The following is a 21922-nucleotide window of genomic DNA, read 5'->3' on the forward strand; positions in this document are numbered from 1 at the left end:
GGCATCTGCGTCCATGTGGTTTATCATCTCTTTCCTGTAGCGCACTATAAAGGGAATGGTGTTCTCCTCTCTGAAGAGCTGGGAAATGTTCAAACACACCCACTGCTCCACTCCTGTCCTCTCAGACAGCAACTGACAACACACAGAGGAGAATGCTGCATCACAGAGGAATCAAAGTACCATGTGAATAATACTACATTAATGAAGAAACATACATTGATTGCAATGGTCAACTATTTTGCAGACAATTTTAGGGTGCCATTCAGTCAGACCAGCTATTTACATATTTGGTGGTTTGGCACAACAGTATAGCAACTGTTCAGTTTATTTAGGTTAGAGCTGAAAATGATGGTTTGTTGTTGAATTACTCAAAGGACTTACTTGAATAAGGTCCCAGTTCATGTTCAGGTCTTCTCCAAAGGCTCTTCCTGAGGTGGGCAGTCTGGTGGGCCTGCCCTGAGGGGCACTGCTGGTCTTCTGTCTCTTCAGAGAAGGCTCATCAAACGCAAAGTCCTCCTCAGGCTCTTCCTTCTTCACCCCATAAGGCTGATGGCTGGAGGACGGCCCCTCGGACCACCTGCCCCCTGCTCTGGACATGTTGTCGTTGCAGGATCCATCAGGCACAATGAAGGACAGTCTCTGAAAGACATCCATTGGAGGAGTATATAAACACTTACCTGATATAACAAGCGGTGAAGTCAGTCAGTGAGGTGTCTACCATTATGTACAGCCAAATGTGTAATAATTTCATAGAAATCATGTTGAGCAGTTCGTATTACACTGTACCACTAAGTCCCTATACCACTGTAATAACAAAAATCACTCAACTCCATTAATGCAATTGCAAAGCAAGTAATGTCTAACCAAATGAACACAATATTGTTACTAGCGTAATAAAAGCTCACTAAACAGGTGGAGAGTTTCCATGACTCTTACCTCCTCCTTGACCCTGCCTGACTGCTGTGACTCCGCTGCGTCACAGATGGAGTTAGTCTGATTGGCTCCTCCAGCCTCTTCCTCTAACAGAGCTTGCTGCTTTTTACCTCCTTTTGTTGCTCTGGGAGCTTTAGGGGGTTTGGGTTCTTTAGGGGGTTTGGGAGGTTTAGGGGGTTTGGGAGTTTTAGGGGGTTTGGGAGCTTTAGGGGCTCTAGGGGCTCTGGGAGCTTTAGGGGCTCTGGGAGCTCGGGGCTTCCTCTCCACTGGTTTGCGTGGGACTTTGGGTTTGGATTCCTTGGGCTCTTTAGGTTTAGCCTGCCTCTTCACCGCTGGTTTCTTCTCGCTTGGCTGAGCTTTCTGCTGCCTCTTGGGGGCCTTGGATTCTGGCTGCCATTCTTCAGTCTCATCTTCACTCGCTGACTGAGTGTGTGGACTACTAAGGGAACAGAGGCTTGTGTTATGGAAAACTGATCAAAAGGGAAACTGTGAATACAGAAGCTTTAGAATACACACAAAACAACAACAATTTTATCAAATGAATTCCATACACGATTCCTGACTTATGTTAAAACTCACAGTTCATCGGAATCTCCATCTGTTGTCTTTTCTGTGTAGACTTTAACTGTGCGAGTTCGCCGTTGCATCTGGTGAGAGATATAATCAACATTTAATTTTTAACCATTACCAAACCCACTCTTACTGTCAAATCAAACAAAGGCGTAATAGCCTAAGCCAACACTATCAATACTGCTGTGTCATATACAGTACCAGTCAAAAGTTGAACCACCTACTCATTCAAGGGTTCTTTATTTTTACTATTATCTACATTGTAGAATAACATTGAAGACATCAAAACTATGAAATAACACATATGGAATCATGTAGCAAGCAAAAAAAGTGTTAATCAAAATATATTTTAGATTTTTCAAAGTAGCCACCCTTTGCCTTGATGACAGCTTTGCACACTCGTGGCAATCTCTCAACCAGCTTCACCTGGAATTATTTTTCAACAGTCTTGAATGAGTTCTCACATATAATGAGCACTTATTGGCTGTTTTTCCTTCACTCTGCAGTCCAACTCATCCCAAAACATCTCAATTGGGATGAGGTTGGGTGATTGTAGAGCCCAGGTCATCTGATGCAGCACTCCATCACTCTCCTCCTTGGTCAAATAGCCCTTACGCAGCCTTGAGGTGTGATGGGTAATTGAGGTGTGATGGGTAAAAAGGACTTGCAAAAGCCTACTGCTAGTCCTAGGCCTACTGAGATGGCTGTATTTAATAAGTACCCACACACTCTCCTCATCAGCCCTTACAGGACACTGGTAGAAATACCTTGACCACTCAAAACCACGCACACGTCCGCGCCTCATAGTAAGTTATAGCCCGAGAAACGGAAACAAACAAGAACAAATACACAGTAAGCACTCGAAAACAAAATACATGTACAAACTGTAGATACATCATAAACTTGAGTTACACAGATAACTGGGGAACTTGGTAGCAATATGGGGAGCAATGATCAGCATGTATACTATACAACATAACACCACATACTAGGACTACTTATTTTCAGGAGAGCATCAGGTGTGTGTGTATTGATTACGGAAACCAATTACCGTTTAAGTATCAAACTGCAAACGGAACGAAACGGGGAGGGACCTACCTGATTTTGTCCAATATAAACTCTCGTTTTACTTTTGGAGTGAATGGTTTCTTTTCCAAAACGTTTTGCAACAGAATCGGCGTAAAGATTACACCCCAGTCCGAAGAGGGTAGTTCCAAGCTAACGTTAGTACCCCATACGGGATACTTGAGATGTCCATAAACCCCCCCCCATGCACTAACCTTAAACCTTGCCTAACCATTTTTTACTTCAATGAGGGTTAGGGACGTACTAAGGATCTCTGATAGCGCGACCGTTAAGATGGAAATGGAACGCTCTGTCTCTCTCGTGGAAAAGGTTCGTCATGTCTCTAGTGTAATAGCTATGATTATAACAGTATTGGTTGCAGAGGCCTGCAGTTAAATAACTAGTAGTTGAACACGTTGCCCTTCGCTGCAAAATCATTCTGGCCCAACCTCTGCTACGGCCGGGTAGCTTCTTCCCGCAACTATCCATTTAAATTACAATTTGTATTAATTTAAGCTAACGGCCGGGTAGCATCATTCATTCAAATCTGGCGCGAGTGTCACCAGAGTGATTTGTCTCCCTCGGCGTAGGCCTATAGCTACATTATGAAAACATTGGTTAGTGTTGCATTGACGATTAAAATATGTTTAGCAGTTTTTTAAACAACAGTACAACAAGCTACTCACGTTGATAGTGTTTTTCAATTGGAAGAGCTTCTAAGCAATACAGCCATGTTGCAAAACATCTGGCAAACGATTCTCTTGCTACTTCCGCCAACACGTGACGTGATAGGGCTCATCCAATCATAGTTTAGGATCACTTCCGTCAATCTATTTGTACAGAGGGACACTAAGTCATATCAACTCTTTACAATATACTACTTATAAAACGTTGTATTATAGTAAGTAACATTGTACTTCAGTGTATTAGTACTCACAACGAGAAAAACACCCTATGATGAAAATGGTGTAGTCTATTCTGAATCACATTTAAAGGAATGCAATAATAGGCAATTATTCCAAAGAATATTACTTTGAGCTACACTAAAATGCAGAATGCAAAATATCTCATGAGAAAAGGCAACATTTTTAGGCACCTATTTAAGCGTATTTCGAAAAATCCTTACTATATTGACCCTATTGCCTTTATTTGCAACAGGCTACATCTGGATTAAGTGTTTGATGTATAGTTCTTCAATGGGAGAGTGGAGTAAATTGAGCCAAAAGGTTAGTTGAGCAACCCCTTGTTTCTAGGAAACCATACGAAAATTAATAATGTGACCAAATATTTAGGAAGAGATCATAATTTCATGGAGAAAGAACCACATGGAAAAAGTGGCATGCAAGTTAGGTCCAAAAAACATATTTTCATGAAGTCAAATTAATTGATTGTGTTATATGCTTCATGATGTTTGTATCTTAACTAAAGTAGATGTTTTAATACATCAGTTGTGGTCTCTATAAGCTACAATATGGAGGTCCTAACCCGAGCATGAAAGTGTATCCTTGTATGAATGAATGGCATATACATACAGTGGGGCAAAAAAGTATTTAGTCAGCCACCAATTGTGCAAGTTCTCCCACTTAAAAAGATGAGAAACCTGTAATTTTCATCATAGTTACACTTCAACTATGACAGACAAAATGAGGGGGAAAAAATCCAGAAAATCACATTGTAGGATTTTTAATGAATTTATTTGCAAATTATGGTGGAAAATAAGTATTTGGTCACCTACAAACAAGCAAGATTTCTGGCTCTCACAGACCTGTAACTTCTTCTTTTAGAGGCTACTCTGTCCTCCACTCGTTACCTGTATTAATGGCACCTGTTTGAACGTGTTATCAGTATAAAAGACACCTGTCCACAACCTCAAACAGTCACACTCCAAACTCCACTATGGCCAAGACCAAAGAGCTGTCAAAGGATACCAGAAACAAAATTGTAGACCTACACCAGGCTGGGAAGACTGAATCTGCAATAGGTAAGCAGCTTGGTTTGAAGAAATCAACTGTGGGAGCAATTATTAGGAAATGGAAGACATACAAGACCACTGATAATCTCCCTCGATCTGGGGCTCCACGCAAGATCTCACCCCCGTGGGGTCAAAATGATCACAAGAACAGTGAGCAAAAATCCCAGAACCACACGGGGGGACCTAGTGAATGACCTGCAGAGAGCTAGTACCAAAGTAACAAAGCCTACCATCAGTAATACATACGCCGCCAGGGACTCAAGTCCTGCAGTGCCAGACGTGTCCCCCTGCTTAAGCCAGTACATGTCCAGGCCCGTCTGAAGTTTGCTAGAGAGCATTTGGATGATCCAGAAGAAGATTGGGAGAATGTCATATGTCATATGGTCAGATGAAACCAAAATATAACTTTTTGGTAAAAACTCAACTTGTTGTGTTTGGAGGACAAAGAATTCTGAGTTGCATCCAAAGAACACCATACCTACCGTGAAGCATGGGGGTGGAAACATCATGCTTTGGGGCTGTTTTTCTGCAAAGGGACCAGGACCAGCAACAGTGTGTGAAAAACTTGTGAAGACTTGCAGAAAACGTTTGAGCTCTGTCATTGCCAAAAAAGGGTATATAACAAAGTATTGAGATAAACTTTTGTTATTGACCAAATACTTATTTTCCACCATAATTTGAAAATAAATTCATTAAAAATCCTACAATGTGATTTTCTGGATTTTTTTCCTGATTTTGTCTGTCATAGTTGAAGTGTACCTATGATGAAAATTACAAGCCTCTCATCTTTTTAAGTGGGAGAACTTGCACAATTGGTGGCTGATTAAATAGTTTGTTGCCCCACTGTACATACATACAGTCCCAGTGAAAAATTTAAACACCTCATTCAAGGGTTTTTCTTTATTTTTACTATTTTCTACATTGTAGAATAATAGTGAAGACATCACAACTATGAAATAACACATATGGAATCATGTAGTAACCCAAAAAAGTGTTAAACAAATCAAAATTGATTTTAGATTCTTCAAAGTAGCCACCCTTTGCTCTGACAGCTTTGCACACTCTTGACCATCTCTCAACCAGCTTCATGAGGTAGTCACCTGGAATGCTTTTCCAACAGTCTTAAAGGAGTTCCCACATATGCTGAGCACTTGTTGGCTGGTACCACATTCATCTGTACAAACAATAGTACGCAAGTATAAACACCATGGGGACCACGCAACCATCATACCGCTCAGGAAGGAGACGCGTTCTGTCTCTTAGAGATTAACGTACTTTGGTGCGAAAAGTGCAAATCAATCCCAGAACAACAGCAAAGGACCTTGTGAAGATGCTGGAGGAAACAGGTACAAAAGTATCTATATCGACAGTAAAGAGTCCTATATCAACAAAACTTGAAAGGCCGCTCAGCAAGGAAGAAGCCACTGCTCCAAAACTTCCATAAAAAAGCCAGACTACGGTTTGCAACTGCACATGGGGACAAAGATTGAACTTTTTGGAGAAATGTCCTCTGGTCTGAGGAAACAAAAATAGAACGGACCATCGTTATGTTTGGAGGAAAAAGGGGGAGGAATGCAAGCCGAAGAACAACATCCCAACCGTGAAGCACAGTGGTGGTAGCATCATTTTGTGGTGGTGCTTTGCTGCAGGAGGGACTGGTGCACTTCACAAAATAGATGGCATCATGAGGTAAGACAATTATGTGGATATATTGAAGCAACATCTCAAGACATCAGTCAGGAAGTTAAAGCTTGGTCGGAAATGGGTCTTCCAAATGAACAATGACCCTAAGCATACTTCCAAAGTTGTGGCAAAATGGCTTAAGGAAAACAAAGTCAAGATATTGGAGTGGCCATCACAAAGCCCTGACTTCAATCCTATAGAACATTTGTGGGCAGCACTGAAAAAGCGTGTGCGAGCAAGGAGGCCTACAAACTTGACTCAGTTACACCAGCTCTGTCAGGAGGAATGGGCCAAAATTTACCCAACTTATTTTGGGAAGCTTGTGGAAGGCTACCCGAAACATTTGACCCAAGTTAAACAATTTAAAGGCAATGCTACCAAATACTAATTGAGTGTATGTAAACTTCTGACCCACTGAGAAGGTGATGATAGAAATAAAAGCTTAAATAAATAATTCTCTCTACTAATATTCTGACATTTCACATTCTTAAAATAAAGTGGTGATCCTAACTGACCTAAGACAGGGAATTTTTACAAGGATTAAATGTCAGGAACTGTGAAAAACTGCGTTTAAATGTATTTGGCTAAGGTGTATGTAAACTTCCGACTTCAACTGTATATACACTCCTTCCCTGAAACATTAATTTCTCATTGCCTATTGAAAACTGGGCTTCCTACTTTACTCATAACATGTCCTTTACTTTCGTTGAAAAATATCCCAAAACTTATAGACCTTCAGTGTGACAGGTTAGTACAGTGGTGAACCTATAAGTTTTCAGTGTGTGACAGTGGTGAACCTATAGGCCTTCAGTGTGTGACAGGTTAGTACAGTGGTGAACCTATAGGTCTTCAGTGTGTGACAGGTTAGCACAGTGGTGAACCTATAGGTCTTCAGTGTGACAGGTTAGTACAGTGGTGAACCTATAGGTCTTCAGTGTGTGACAGTGGTGAACCTATAGGTCTTCAGTGTGTGACAGGTTAGTACAGTGGTGAACCTATAGGTCTTCAGTGTGACAGGTTAGTACAGTGGTGAACCTATAGGTCTTCAGTGTGTGACAGTGGTGAACCTATAGGTCTTCAGTGTGTGACAGGTTAGTACAGTGGTGAACCTATAGGTCTTCAGTGTGACAGGTTAGTACAGTGGTGAACCTATAGGTCTTCAGTGTGTGACAGTGGTGAACCTATAGGTCTTCAGTGTGTGACAGTGGTGAACCTATAGACCTTCAGTATGTGACAGGTTAGTACAGTGGTGAACCTATAGGCCTTCAGTGTGACAGGTTAGTACAGTGGTGAACCTATAGGTCTTCAGTGTGTGACAGTGGTGAACCTATAGGTCTTCAGTGTGACAGGTTAGTACAGTGGTGAACCTATAGGTCTTCAGTATGTGACAGGTTAGTACAGTGGTGAACCTATAGGTCTTCAGTATGTGACAGGTTAGTACAGTGGTGAACCTATAGGCCTTCAGTGTGTGACAGTGGTGAACCTATAGGTCTTCAGTGTGTGACAGGTTAGTACAGTGGTGAACCTTACAGACCTTCAGTGTGACAGGTTAGGACAGTGGTGAACCTATAGGTCTTCAGTGTGTGACAGGTTTGTGATTCTGAAAGGACAGCAACCATAATACCAGCACACTCATGTAGGAGTGCATTTCTTGTAAAACACAAGGGCCAGGTGTGTAGTGGAGGCTATACACAGGTATACACCACACCAATTGTCCCTCAATTTTTTTCCATCACTGAGCAAATTTCAGGTCTGCCGAACACAAACTTGAACGTTGTGAAATTCTGTGCAACTTCCAGTGAGCGTTTACTGTGAACACTGAGACTGTACCCGTTTTAAGTTACAGTTTTAACAGTGGCCAAGTAGACTATTGTGGCTATTTGATTATAATGTAGGCCTACCAGAGTGGCCTACCATCACAATCAATGGAGAAAATGCATCCCATTACATTTTAACATGGAAATAGCTGTTCTATCATTCAGCCTACAGTAGCAGCCAACTTGTGGTGTTCAATGTAGGCCTACATTCCAAGAGACTTTTGAAAAAAACATGCAGGGCTTGTCCTTCAGACAAGGTCACTGAAAATATAGTGTTGTTTGATGCAACAAAAAAAACACTAAAAGAATCAAATGCATTATTATTCCCATACCATTACTACAGAGAATCAGACAAATTATGTTACCCTTTGCCTTTTGGCTACTTAGCTTATTCAAACCCGTCTCAAAATACAACACTGCCCCTTTAAGACAAAACAAAGCCCTTTACCGGACTTGCTTTTCAAAGATGTCTAGAAATGTACGTGTTGTGCTCTTGTAGGAAGCATTCACTCCCCTATGGCTGAATACAAAGTATCTATAACTGGGCTAATAACTCACTAACTAGCAAATAACTTGTACAAAATATGCACATGTAGCTAGCTACATGGAGCTCTCGCTCTGATCTCAAAACGAGCATATCTACTCACGGCCAGTTTAAAGTCTTCTTCTTCGATGGGGTTTAACGGCGGTTGGCATCCAATGTTAATGGTGCATTACCGCCACCAGCTGGACGGCGTACCAGTTCTGTAAATAGCGCAGATCCATGTATGGAAATTAATCATTTGCATATAGGCCTACTGCAGCTCTGATTGGTTAAACTGCACTGGTCTGTAGAGTATCGGCTGAGTCGTGCATGTCAATGCAATAAAATCCTACTCTGATGCGTTCTGCCTACAAAACAATCTCTTGCATAGCTCGTTTTGTTTCGATATGGTGTATTGAAAGTGTCTAATATTGCGTTGAAAAGATCACAATTGCCACAGTAAAGGGAAACGTTGATAGTGTTAACAGGGAAAACTCCAGAACAGTGGTCACCAACCGTTTCTGAGTCAAAATGTAAGCCTAGATTTTTTTAACATTACTTAAAAAATGTAAGCCTATGCAACATTTACCAATTAAAAACAGTACTGTAGCAGTGAGGTCGTTTTGTTTCGATATGCTGTATTTTGTTGACGTTGAGTAAGAGATTGTTTTCCTGACACCACACTTCGATTCTCGTCATTGTTGGTAATCACGCCCACTACTATTGTGTCGTCTGCAAACTTGATGATTGAGTTGGAGGCGTGCATGACCACGCAGTCATGGGTGAACAGGGAGTACAGGAGGGGGCTGAGCACGCATCTTTGTGGAGCCCCAGTGTTGAGGGTCAGTGAAGTGGAGATGTTGTTTCCTACCTTAACCACCTGGGGGAGCCGCGTCAGAAAGTCCAGGACCCAATTGCAAATGGTGGGGTTGAAATCCAGGGCCTCCAGCTTAACGATAAGGTGGAGTGTACTATGGTGTTGAATGCTGAGCTGTAGTCAGTGAACAGCATTCTTAACTAGGTGTTCCTCTTGTCCAGATGGGATAGGGCAGTATGCAGTGTGATGGTGATTGCATCGTCTGTGGACCTTTTAGAGAGGTATGCAAACTGAAATGAGCCTAGGGTGGCAGGTAATTTGGAGGTGATATGATCCTTGACTAGTCTCTAAAAGCACTTCATGATGACAGAAGTGAGTGCTACGGGGCGAGTCTTTTAGTTCAGTTATCTTTGCCTTCTTGGGTACAAGCTTTATCATTGTTTTTTTTACAGAAATGTTTGGCGATCAACTAGGGATGCCTTGGAGATTGACCGTTTGGTTGGTGACCACTGCTCTAGAAAGTTGAGTGAAGTTATATCTCCTGAGCTGATATTTCTTCTGTGTTGCAGTCCTGGGGAGCTGTGCAGCAGTCTCAGGGCTACTGTGTGCCGGCGGCACGCAGTTTAGACGGAACATTGCACCAGACCATATACCCACTACCCTCAGTCTGCTTGATGTGTATCAAAGTAGTGTAGTGGAGGTATACAGTTAATCAATTATGTAGTTATGGGTTAGGTCGTCATTGTACATAATCATTTGTTCTTAACTGGCATGCCTAAAACAATAACACACATAGCCTAGTTTCATCTGAAGGCAGCAAGAGCATGCAGCTCTCATGGTTGTGGCATGGAGCAGCTCACAGAAGAACGGTAGGGTACCAGGTAGGAAAGACGTTTCAACTGATGATACAGTGTCTTTGGAAAGGATTCAGACCCCTTGACTTTTCCCACATTTTGTTAGGTTACAGCCTTATTCTAAAATTGAATAAATCGTTTTCCCTTTCATCAATCTGAACACAATACCCCATAATGACAAAGCAAAAACAAGTTTTTTGATATTTTTGCAAATTTATAAAAATAGTATTCAGTATTCAAAAGTATTCAGACCCTTTGTATTCAGACCTACTTTGTTGAAGCACCTTTGGCAGTGATTACAGCCTTGAGTCTTCTTGGGTATGATGGTACAAGCTTGGCACACCTGTATTTAGGGAATTTATTCCATTCTTCTCTGCAGATCCTCTCAAGCGGAGAGCCGCACACTCTAGGTGCTCAGATGCAAAAATATTTATGTCCAACGTTTCGACAGACAAGCTGTCTTCATCAGGGTATAATGACAAACACTGTGGGATGACTCATTTATATAGTGTCAAAAGACACACAGATGTCTGTAATCATGGCCTGGGTGTGGCCTGATATCATTGGTTAATTCTCATACATTAAAATAGCATACAAAAAAGGTGAGATGAATCTTAGCCCAAGTCTGAGGTCCTGAGAGCGCTGGAGCAAGTTTTCATCAAGGGTCTTTCTGTACTTTGCTCGGTTCATCTTTTCCTCGATCCTGACTAGTCTCCCAGTCCCTGCTGCTGAAAAACACCCGCTCTGCATGATGCTGCCACCACCATGCTTCACCGTAAGGATGGTTCCAGGCCAAAGAGTTCCATCTTGATTTCATCAGACCAGAGAATCTTGTTTCTCATGGTCTGAGAGTCCTTTAGGTGCCATTTGGCAACTCCAAGCGGGCTGCCATGTGTCTTTTACTGAGGAGTGGCTTCTGTCTGGCCATTCTACCATAAAGGCCTAATTGGTGGAGTTCTGTACAGATGGTTGTCCTTCTGGAATGTTCTTCCATCTCCACAGAGGAACTCTGGAGCTCTGTCAGAGTGACCATCGGGTTTTTGGTCACCTCCCTGACTACAGCCATTCTCCCCCTATTGCTCAGTTTGGCCAGGCAGCCAGCTCTAGGCAGAGTCTTGGTGGTTCCAAATTTCTTCCATTTAAGAATGATGGAGGCCACTGTGTTCTTGGGGACCTTCAATGCTGCAGACATTTTTTGGAACCCTTTCCCAGATCTGTGCCTCAACACAATCCTGTCTCGGAGTTCTATGGACAATTCCTTCGACCTCGTGGCTTGGTTTTTGCTCTGACATGCACTGTCAACTGTGGGACCTTTTTATATAGACAGGTGTGTGCCTTCCCAAATCATGTCCAATCAATTGAATTTACCACAGGTGGACTCCAATCAAGTTGTAGAAACATCTCAAGGATGATAATTGGAAACAGGATGCACCTGAACTCAATTTCGAGTCTCATAGCAAAGGGTCTGAATTCTTATGTAAATAAGGTATTTCTGTTTTTATCTAAAAAAAAAATGCTAAAAAACTGTTTTCGTTTCGTCGTGATGGTACTGTATGTAGACTGATGAGTGAAAACATTAATGTAATCCATTTTAGAACAAGCCTGTAATGTAACAAAATGTGGGAAAAATGAATGGGTCTGAATACTTTCTGATTACACTGTATGGGCATCTGTTGTTCTCTGAGTTTGTGTGCTGTTACAATATTGATATGGCCAAGCCTAGTTGTCATAGTGAATTCAATGTTCCACTATTCTTGCATTGGCCTAACTGTGCAGACACCTCATTCCTTCCACATGGTGGAGCCATACACTAAAAAATGAAACGCCAGCTTGCACTGCAAACGCAGCCTAAATGTGGTGCATTTGTAGCAGACAGACATGCAACACTGAAGGGAATTTCCACACAAACCTCAATGATATGTGGTCGCAAACTTTGCCTGGTCTGTATCAACCATAGCACCACATTGCTTTTTTACATTGCTTTTCTTGTGTCAAGGTCGATAAATTAGACGTTTGATGTTATAGGCCAGACAATAGGGATGCACTGCTGGGTCATACACGCTTTATTTATGGATACATTTAAATGTAGATATTAGGAAAATGTGGTCTCTCTTCACATTTTATGGGTTATTAATCAGGTAACAAAGAAATCCAGAATAATTACATTTCCTATGGTTTACCCAATGCTAAAACCGTGTGTATTGTCATTCATGTCATCTTTTGATCATCATATTCATCCGCGACGATATGGTTTTGAAATATAGATCAAGTATTGTTGTTATAGCTATGGGTGCATTTCAGGTGCAACAGTCAGTTTTATATCAAGTAGGCTAAAATAATCATATGTTGCAAATTCCAGACATACCGAACCACCCCGATGATCCACCCCTTTTCCATGTATGTATTTGATGCAATAGTCCCTGTTTATAACAGTATTTATAACCCCATCCGCGATGAGCCTCCCCGATATGTTCCCGAAATGGAATGAGTAGGCCTACTCCATAAAATAATATCCCAGTGTCTATCACTTGAACACTTGGGATGCGCCTATGTCCTGACAGCCTGGTCGGCTCGCCTACACTGACTGTTGCGTCGCACTCCCCCATCTGGCATAGACAAGACGCGGCGCGCCGAGAAACTGACGTGTTTTGCGCATTTCCTGCAGCAGCGTTTAGACGGTCGGGGGGGAGAAGAGGTAGGTCTGCAGGAAACCAAGAACAGCAACGGCGAGAGAACATCCTGGGAGGATAAGGAGCGAACAGAAACCAAGAAAACCACAACCTAGAGTCGACCTGCAACTATACATTGCTTGAGCTATTCACAAGTCGAGTAGCCTGTTTGGGAAACATCCCAAATGCACTGCAAGGAGGGCAGGAGTCGCCCTATCTTCCAACAGTGGAATACGAGTGTTTCCAGAGCCTAGTGGAGTTGCAGAGGATAGATATCTTTGATATATTTTGCTCTGTCGGGTTGCGGTTTGGGTAGGCTGTTGATATCCCAACTGCTGCATGGTCATATTTTTCCTGCGTATACGCTTCTCAAAACGTGTATTAATTATATTCAGAAGAAAGGCTTTGTCTGGTTAAAACCCAAATGTGGATTATCATTGTGAAAACCGAAACTGTTAAAGGGCAAAAACAAGAACATTTACTGTCTCTGGACTGTTTCAAAACGACTGATAAGCATCCGATTGGTACGTGTGTGATAGAGTGACACGGGACGGCATTTTCCCCTTATATTCAAGTCACAACCTCTTTGAAAAACCATTCAGTCCGTGGTCTTATTTTGAGGATTCAAACGCTACATAAAACTAGGCTAAATTATTTATGACCCGTTGAAGTGGCTGGGTTAAAGGAATATATTGTAAACAACCATTCTTGTTCCAAAGCCCATTGAAGAGGATTACATCACCGCAATGGTGGTTTTCAATGGGTTATTGAAGATCAAGATTTGTGAGGCGTTGGACTTGAAACCGACGGCTTGGTCTCTCAGGCATGCGGTTGGCCCAAAAACCCAGACTTTTCTCCTAGACACCTACATCGCACTAAACGTGGATGACTCGCGTGTGGGCCAAACCTCCACCAAACAGAAAACCAACAGCCCTGCGTGGAACGACGAGTTCGTTACGGAGGTGCATGACGGAAGGAAAATCGAACTGTCGGTGTTTCACGACGCGCCAATTGGATATGACGATTTCGTGGCTAACTGCATCATACAGTTTGAAGATATATTGCAGAATGGCAGTAAGCACTACGAGGAATGGGTAGGCTATGTCCCGTTATTATTTGGTGCTCCTTGCACATAGTGCCTTTTTACCAAATTGTTTTCACCTCACCCTCAGCATCCTGATGCCTTTACGATTAGAATAAATTATACAAAGTCTCCATTATTATTTGGCAAAACAGTCTAGACCTATAACTAATGTTACTTTATCATCATCAACAACACCATCCTCACAAAACCCCCTGGCTGGCATCCACGGTTAGTTTCCTGGCGCTTTGATACTTCTCTAGGCCACTGGTAACATGCGCATATAACCCTGTTTCGTAGGAACGGTGCAGAGGACTGCGCTTACAAGCAGGTCATAAATATTCCTATCAGCTGCGATGTGGGCCTGCATTCTGAGAAAAGCAACGTTTCCATGTCAAAAGCAACAGTGCGTTAAAATCCAATGTGGGATGACAAGGCCAGTCAGCTATGGGTCTCACTGACAGAGCTGCTTCTGAGCCAGTAACATAACTTGCAATTGATTGGTCATTTGCCTGTCTTGGAAACCATGATGCCCTTGAGATGGACACAGAGAAGAAAATGCACACAGAGAAGTCTCTCTTTCACAGCCTTCCAGTTAAATACTGGAATCATGAGGTTTCCTTAAGGCCATATGCTCTCTTATAAGATAAGCAGCTGCAGACTCATTTGAGAAGACATGCAACATATTAGGCTACACCTAATGAAGAGTTATGCACATGTGGTTTCTCTAAATCTTCAATTGTCCACCAAATGAGATTATCAATGCTATGTCCAACACACAAAACATGCTGACATGATTCTTGGATTATGAGGAGACTTTAACTTGGATCATGTGACATAGATTGGATCATGTGATCAACGTAGGCACAACTTCCTCAGGATTTTCACTATAGGAGAGTGTGTGAGGTTCACTGAGGAGAAATAGGTTATGATTTTAGGAAATCTGTATATCCCTACATGTTCCAGGCCCGGCCAAGGACATGCAAATATCAGCATCTGTCCTGACTACCACATTTCACATACACTGCCCAACATAATACAAACATCATAAATCCACTAAAACATTGTTAAGAAATATGAAATTACAGTATTAGATTTAACTGTATGTGTTCAGTGCCCAGTTGACCACATACATAAGAACTAAAGAGCTGTTAGGTCAATAAAAACAATGCTGATTGTACTAACATAGACAGGAACAAAAGCTTAAAATAATAAAATCATGTATTCTCATTGCTGATAATCAGTGGTAAGATGGGTAACATGGACATATTATTATAAAGGGTATATTCACAGTAATACTGTCCAGTAACACTTTCCCTGTGAGGGAGGAACCTTTTCATAAATACTGGGTGGCTTTGCTCCTCTTGTGAGTAGTGTTTCCTTTCATGGTGAACCACTGACCCAGAACTAGAACGGCAAAACAACAACAAAAGGCGCAGGGCAGCACTCTGAAGCTGTTCTCCTGGCCTCGGCGTGGCAGGTGGATCGGTGTGCTCTGTTCTCTACTGACAGACAGCCTCCACATACAGTACAGGCTGAAGAGGAATCTCTTGTCTTTGTTGTCAAGTTTATTTGTCATATGTACACAGTACAATGAAATGCTTACTTGCAGGTTCACTCTTGACAGTTTGTCTGAGGCAGGCGGGAGTTTGGATTATTGATTAGACTCTATCAGGTCCATTATGGATTGGAGGAGGTACAGTAAAACTGTTTTTGGACGGGCCTGGGAGGCTCATGGCAATAAGGGTTGTGTCTGTGTTTGGCTTGTCAGGCTGGGAATGTTCTTTGCTGACGTTGATGGACCAGGCTATGTCATCTGCTCGCATGTCTGGCTGAAGAGGCTGTGCTTGGCTCATAGGGCTAAAGGCGCTGTGTGCTCGGCTGGATGAAAGGGTCCCTACTAAGTAGTTTGTAGATCGCCTCCCTGGTTGCAAAATGTCTGTTTAGTGGTGTTGGTGCTGAGAATTGGGTATGGATTCTAGATGGAGACTGTTTTCCTATTCTGACTTAAACAGCATTGCTCTCTGGGTCCTTTCTTTCCGTCTCTCTTTGCTCCTTCTGTATGTACAGCTTCCGTGCACTTGCTTTCACTTTACCACTTCTTTAATATTTTACCTTTTCATTTAATTCTTTCTGAGGTCATGTCTCCATGACCTCAGAAAGAAGCCCCTCTATCTCTCTCTCTCTCTCTCTGACTGTCTCTCCCTCTCTCTCTCGCACGCTCTCTCGCTCTCCCATATTCAGATTGCTTTATTGGCATGAAATACAATTTGTAGATATTGCCAAAGCAGTATAGTGGTACAGCATTTCAGTAAATACAGTACAATGCCATGAGGATAATGTCATACAGTTAATATCAGTAGTAATAATAATAGTACATACAATCATGTATACAGGTACAACACTACAACTGTTGTATTCTGTAATCTTCGGTTGAAATATTTAAACATATATATTTTTAAATAATAGCTAATGTACATGGATGATGGTTACACTATGTATTATTTATTTTATTTTTATTTAACCTTTATTTAACTAGGCAAGTCAGTTAAGAACAAATTGTTATTTACAATGACCTTTTACCAAAAGGCAAAAGGCCTCCTGCGGGGACTGAGGCCTGGGATTAAAAAATAATAATAAATACAATATAAATATAGGACAAAACACACATCACAACAAGAGAGACAACACAACACTACATAAAGAGAGGCATAAAAAAAACAACATAATGAGGCAGCAACACATGACAACACAGCATGGTATCAACACAACATAACAACAGCATGGTAGCAGCACAACATGGTACAAACATTATTGGGCACAGACAACAGTACAAAGGGCAAGAAGGTAGAGACAACAATACATCACACAAAGCAGCCAGAACTGTCAGTCAGTGTGTCCATGATTGAGTCTTTGAAGTAACGTAATTAAAGTAAAGTAAAGTAATGACCAAGTTGTATACAATGTACATACTTCAGGGAATTAATGGTCATGGGATGTCCCTCAGGCTATAATATAAATATCTGGTAGTAATATTTGCGCTTTCTTTCACATCCGGAATAATTACCAGCTTTATGTCATTAGTAAATGCATAGAAGTTGGGAATTGAGATCAATAAAATAAAATTGTATTTGTCACATGCCGAATACAAGAGGTGTAGTAGTCCTTACCGTGAAATGCTTACTTCCAAGCCCTTAACCAACAATGCAGTTTTAAGAAAAATAAGAGTTAAGAATATCAGCACAACAGTTTTCAGCTGTGCTAACATAATTGCAAAATGTTTTTCTAATGATCAATTAGCCTTTTAAAATGATAAACTTGGATTAGCTAACACAACGTGCCATTGGAACACAGGAGTGATGGTTGCTGATAATGGGCCTCTGTACGCCTATTTTGATATACCATTAAAAAAAATGCCGTTTCCAGCTACAATAGTCATTTACAACCTTAACAATGTCTACACTGTATTTCTGATCAATTTGATGTAATTTTAATGGACAAAAAATGTGCTTTACTTTCAAAAACAAGTACATTTCAAAGTTATCCCAAACTTTTGAACAGTAGTGTACATGTAGGTAGGAGTAAAGTGACTATGCATAGATAGTAACAGCAAGTAGCAGCAGCATAAAAAAGAGGGAGTCACTGCAAATAGTCCGGATAGCCATTTGATTAGCTGTTCAGCAGTCTTACGGTTTGGGGGTAGAAGCTGTTAAGAAGCCTTTTGGACCTAGACTTGGCGCTCCAGTACCGCTTGCCGTGCAGTAGCAGAGAGAACAGTCTATGACTAGGGTGACTGGAGTCTTTGGCAGTTTTAATGGCCTTCCTCAGATATTGCCTGGTATAGGGTTCCCGAGTGGTCTAAGGCACTGCATCTCAGTGTTAGAGGCCTTTATCACTACAGACCCTGGTTCGATTCTGGGCTGTATCGCAACCAGCCATGATTGGGAGTCCCATAGGGTGGCACACAATTGGCCCAGCGTCGACCGGGTTAGGGTTTGACCGGGGAAGGCCGTTATTGTAAATAAGAATTTGTTCTTAACTGACTTGCCTAGTTAAATAAAGGTTAAATAAAAAAATAATAGAGGTCCTGGGTGGCAGGAAGCTTGGCCCCAGTGATGTACTGGGCCTTAAGCACTACCCTCTGTAGCGCATTGCGGTCGGAGGCCGAGCAGTTGCCACACCAGGCGGTGATGCTCTTGATGGTGCAGCTGTAGAACTATTTGAGGACCCATGCCAAATATTTTCAGTCTACTGATGGGGAATAGGTGTTGTCGTGCCTTCTTCACAACTGTCTTGGTGTGTTTGGACCATGATAGTTTGTTGGTGATGTGGACACCAAGGAACTGGAAGCTCTCAACCTGCTCCACTACAACCCGTCGATAAGAATGGGGGCGTGCTCGGCCCTCCTTTTCCTGTAGTCCACGCCCCTCCTCCTTTTGTTGCCTACCCTTACCACCTGGGGGCAGCTCGTCAGGAAGTCCAGGATTCAGGTGCAGAGGGAAGGGTTTAGTCCCAGGGTCCTTAGCTTTGTGATGAGCTTTAATTAAGGGCACTATGGTGTTGAACGCTGAGCTGTAGTCAATGAACAGCATTCTCACGTAGGTGTTCCTTTTGTCCCGGTGGGAAAGGGCAGTGTGGAGTGCAATAGAGATTGTGTTGTCTGTGGATCTGTTGGGGCGGTATGCAAATTGGAGTGAGTCTAGGGTTTCTGGGATAATGGTGTTGATGTGAATACACGTCCTGGTAATCCGTATGGGCCCTGCGGCCTTGTGACTTGTTTAAAGGTCTTACTCACATCGGCTAAAGCGAGCACGATCACACGGTCATCCGGAACAGCTGGTGCTCTCATGCATGCTTCAGTGTTGCTTGCCTTGAAGCACGAATAGAAGTAATTTAGCTCATATGGTAGGCTCGTGTCACTGGGCAGCTCCCGACTAGGCTTCCCTTTGTAGTCTGTAATAGTTTGCAAGCCTTGCCACATCTGACGAGCGTCGGAGCCGGTGTAAAAGGATTCAATCTCAGTCCTGTATTGATGCTTTGCCTTTTCGATGGTTCTCCAGAGGGCATAGCGGTCGACCGAATATGATTTTTCAACGCCAATACCGATTATTGGAGGACCAAAAAAGCCAATACCGATTAATCGGACGGTTATTTATTTATCTGTAATAATGACAATTACAACAATTCTGAATTAACACTTTTATTTTAACTTAATATAATATATCAATAAAATCAATTTAGCCTCAAATAAATAAGGAAACATTTGGTTTAAATAATGCAAATTAATGCAAAAACAAAGTGTTGGAGAAGAAAGTGAAAGTGCAATATGTGCAATATGTAAGAAAGCTAACGTTTAAGTTCCTTGCTCAGAACATGTGATGTGTGAATATATGATAGCTGGTGGTTCCTTTTAACATGAGTCTTCAATATTCCCAGGTAAGAAGTTTTAGGTTGTAGTTAATATAGGAATTATGGGACTATTTCACTCTATACCATTTGTATTTCAAATACCTTTGACTATTGGATGTTCTCATAGGCACTATAGTATTGCCAGTGTAACAGTATAGTTTCCGTCCCTCTCCTCGTCCCTACCTTGGCTCATCGACAACAGCCACCCTCAAAGCATTGTTACCCATCGCTCCACAAAAGCCGCGGCCCTTGCAGAGCAAGGGAAACAACTACTTCAAGGTCTCAGAGCGAATTACATCACCGATTGAAACGCTATTAGCACGCACCCCGCTAACTAGCTATCCATTTCACATCGGTTACACCAGCCTAATCTCGGGAGTTGATAGGCTTGAAGTCATAAACAGCTCAATGTTTGAAGCACAGCGAAGAGCTGTTGGCAAATGTACGAAAGTGCTGTTTGCCAACAGTGCTGTTCAAATATCAAATCATAGACTTAATTATAACATAATAACACACAGAAGGTCATTAATATGGTAAAATCTGGAAACTATCATTTCGAAAAACAAAACGTTTATTCTTTCAGTGAAATACGGAATCGTTCCGTATTTTATCTAACGGGTGGCATCCCTAAGTCTAAATATTGCTGTTACATTGCACAACCTTCAATGTTATGTCATAATTATGTACAATTCTGGCCAATTCATTACGGTCTTTGTTAGGAATGAAATGGTCTTCACACAGTTCGCAACGAGCCAGGCGACCCAAACTGCTGCATATACCCTGACTCTGCTTGCACGGAACGCAAGAGAAGTGACACAATTTCCCTAGTTAAAATAAATTCATGTTAGCAGGCAATATTAACTAAATATGCAGGTTTAAAAATATATATTTGTGTATTGATTTTAAAGAAAGACATTGATGTTTATGGTTAGGTACACAGCCGGTGACTGATGTGGTATACTCCTCAATGCCATTGGATGAGTCCCGGAACATATTCCAGTCTGTGCTAGCAAAACAGTCCTGTAGCTTAGCATCTGCGTCATCTGACCACTTCCAAATTGAGCGAGTCACTGGTACGTCCGGCTTTAGATATTTATTTTAAAAAGATTGTGTTATTTGGAAGTATTTCTCACAGTAGAGGAAGAAGTACATCTCTGTTTCTACTTCCGCTGTCGTGCGTGACCACATAGACACTCCTTTTTGGATGGCCATGTCGTTTTGTGTGTCTCTTTTTCTATAGCTAGTTGGTTGTCACTGAACCTGTATTTGATCAGGATCTGTCTCTTTATCTCTGACAGAGCAGAGATATTTTAATTCCTGAAACAATTTGATTGATTTCCCTGTGTGTTTAGATATTAAGGTTGTTTAGTGTTTTTAAAAGCTGACAAAGGGGACTCTTTTCAAGGTTCAGCTCATGGGTTTTCAATGCTTTGAATTGTAAGGATGTTTTGGGGCAATATGATGCTAAAATTAATGGGTTCTTTTTTATATTAAATTAAAGGGAATCTTCCGAGTTCCACTTTGCATGCATTATTTGGTACTTTCTTTGGGATATTTAGGATAATTCTGCATAATTCTGTATGTAGATTTTCTATAGAGTTTTTCTTCCAATTCTTATCATCGTAATTACAGATTGGACCCCAAACCTCGCTTCCTGTCACGTCCTGACCATAGAAAGCTTTTATTTTCTATGGTGGAGTAGGTCAGGGTGTGACTGGGGGGTGTTCTAGTTTATTATTTCTATGTGTAGTCTAGTTTTTGTATTTCTATGTTGGCCTGGTATGGTTCCCAATCAGAGGCAGCTGTCTATCGTTGTCTCTGATTGGGGATCATATTTAGGTAGCCTTTCCCACCTGTTGTTTGTGGGATCTTGTTTTTGTATTGTTGCTTTTGAGCCCTACAAGGCTGTACGTTTGTTTGTTTGTTTCTCTTTATTGTTTTGTTACTGGTTCACATTTAAATAAAATATGATGAACCCAAATCACGCTGCACCTTGGTCTACCCATTTTGATGAGTGTTACACTTCCATACAGTGCAATTGGTAAAATTACAATATTGAATATTTTGCGTTAGATTTGGATAGGAATATTCATTTTTGAGAATGTTTTTTTTATGAAGTAAAATGTTTCGCAGACTTTTTCTTTGAGTGCATTCACTGCCAGACCAAATCGACCTGAAGCACTGATATTTAGTCCCAGGTAGTTCAACCTTGTTATTTCCTAATTTAAAGGAGTGTCTGCTGTATTCCCAAATAATGTGCAGTTGTTCCTGTAGACCTTGCTCTGTTGGTGACAGTAAGATAAGGTCATCTGCGTAGAGCAGAAATCTGGGCTCCTCATCTTTGAGTGTGAATCCAGGGGCTGCAGATCAGTCCAACATCACTGCTAGTTCGTTGATGTAGATGTTGAACAGGGTTGAACTTAAACTGCACCCTTGTCGCACCCCTCGCCCTTGTTTAAAAAATGTTGTTATTTTATTGTTCAGTTTAATACTAAACTCAGCAAAAAAAGAAACGTCCTCTCACTGTCA

General features: G+C 41.6%; 2 protein-coding genes and 1 long non-coding RNA gene across 11 annotated transcripts in view; 2 read left to right on the top strand and 1 right to left on the bottom strand.

Annotated features, from left to right (window-relative positions):
• srbd1 (S1 RNA binding domain 1) overlaps window positions 1-8847 on the bottom strand; it is a 107140-nt gene extending 98293 nt beyond the window's left edge. For 2 of the 8 annotated variants that reach the window (XM_036956128.2, XM_090212942.1), the window contains exons 1-5: window positions 3255-3360; window positions 1513-1580; window positions 937-1369; window positions 382-639; window positions 1-132 (exon numbers count right to left, since the gene is read on the bottom strand). The exon at window positions 1-132 is cut by the window's left edge and continues 35 nt beyond it. In XM_036956128.2, the coding sequence (XP_036812023.2) occupies window positions 1-132; window positions 382-639; window positions 937-1369; window positions 1513-1580 (891 nt within the window). In that variant the 5' untranslated portion in view covers window positions 3255-3360. Of the gene's footprint in view, window positions 133-381; window positions 640-936; window positions 1373-1512; window positions 1581-1929; window positions 2119-3254; window positions 3376-8687 lie in introns of those variants that run through there. The other 6 variants (XM_036956125.2, XM_036956129.2, XM_036956124.2 and 3 more) reach the window with 6 other exon arrangements.
• Window positions 1-21922, top strand: part of LOC149974574 (uncharacterized) — a 423285-nt gene that overhangs the window by 65688 nt on the left and 335675 nt on the right. The window lies entirely within an intron of this gene.
• The window catches only part of LOC110499309 (protein kinase C epsilon type), a 158732-nt gene continuing 149469 nt past the window's right edge, over window positions 12660-21922 (top strand). For both annotated transcript variants that reach the window (XR_016489481.1, XM_090212943.1), the window contains exon 1: window positions 12660-13997. Coding sequence is in view for 1 of the 2 variants with exons in the window: in XM_090212943.1 (XP_090069069.1) it covers window positions 13650-13997 (348 nt within the window). In the remaining variant the exon portion in view is untranslated. The remainder of the gene's footprint in view (window positions 13998-21922) is intronic.

The sequence above is a fragment of the Oncorhynchus mykiss genome, chromosome 20, assembly GCF_057628025.1.
Source record: "Oncorhynchus mykiss isolate SJ-2025 chromosome 20, ASM5762802v1, whole genome shotgun sequence".
Taxonomy (NCBI): Eukaryota; Metazoa; Chordata; class Actinopteri; order Salmoniformes; family Salmonidae; genus Oncorhynchus; species Oncorhynchus mykiss.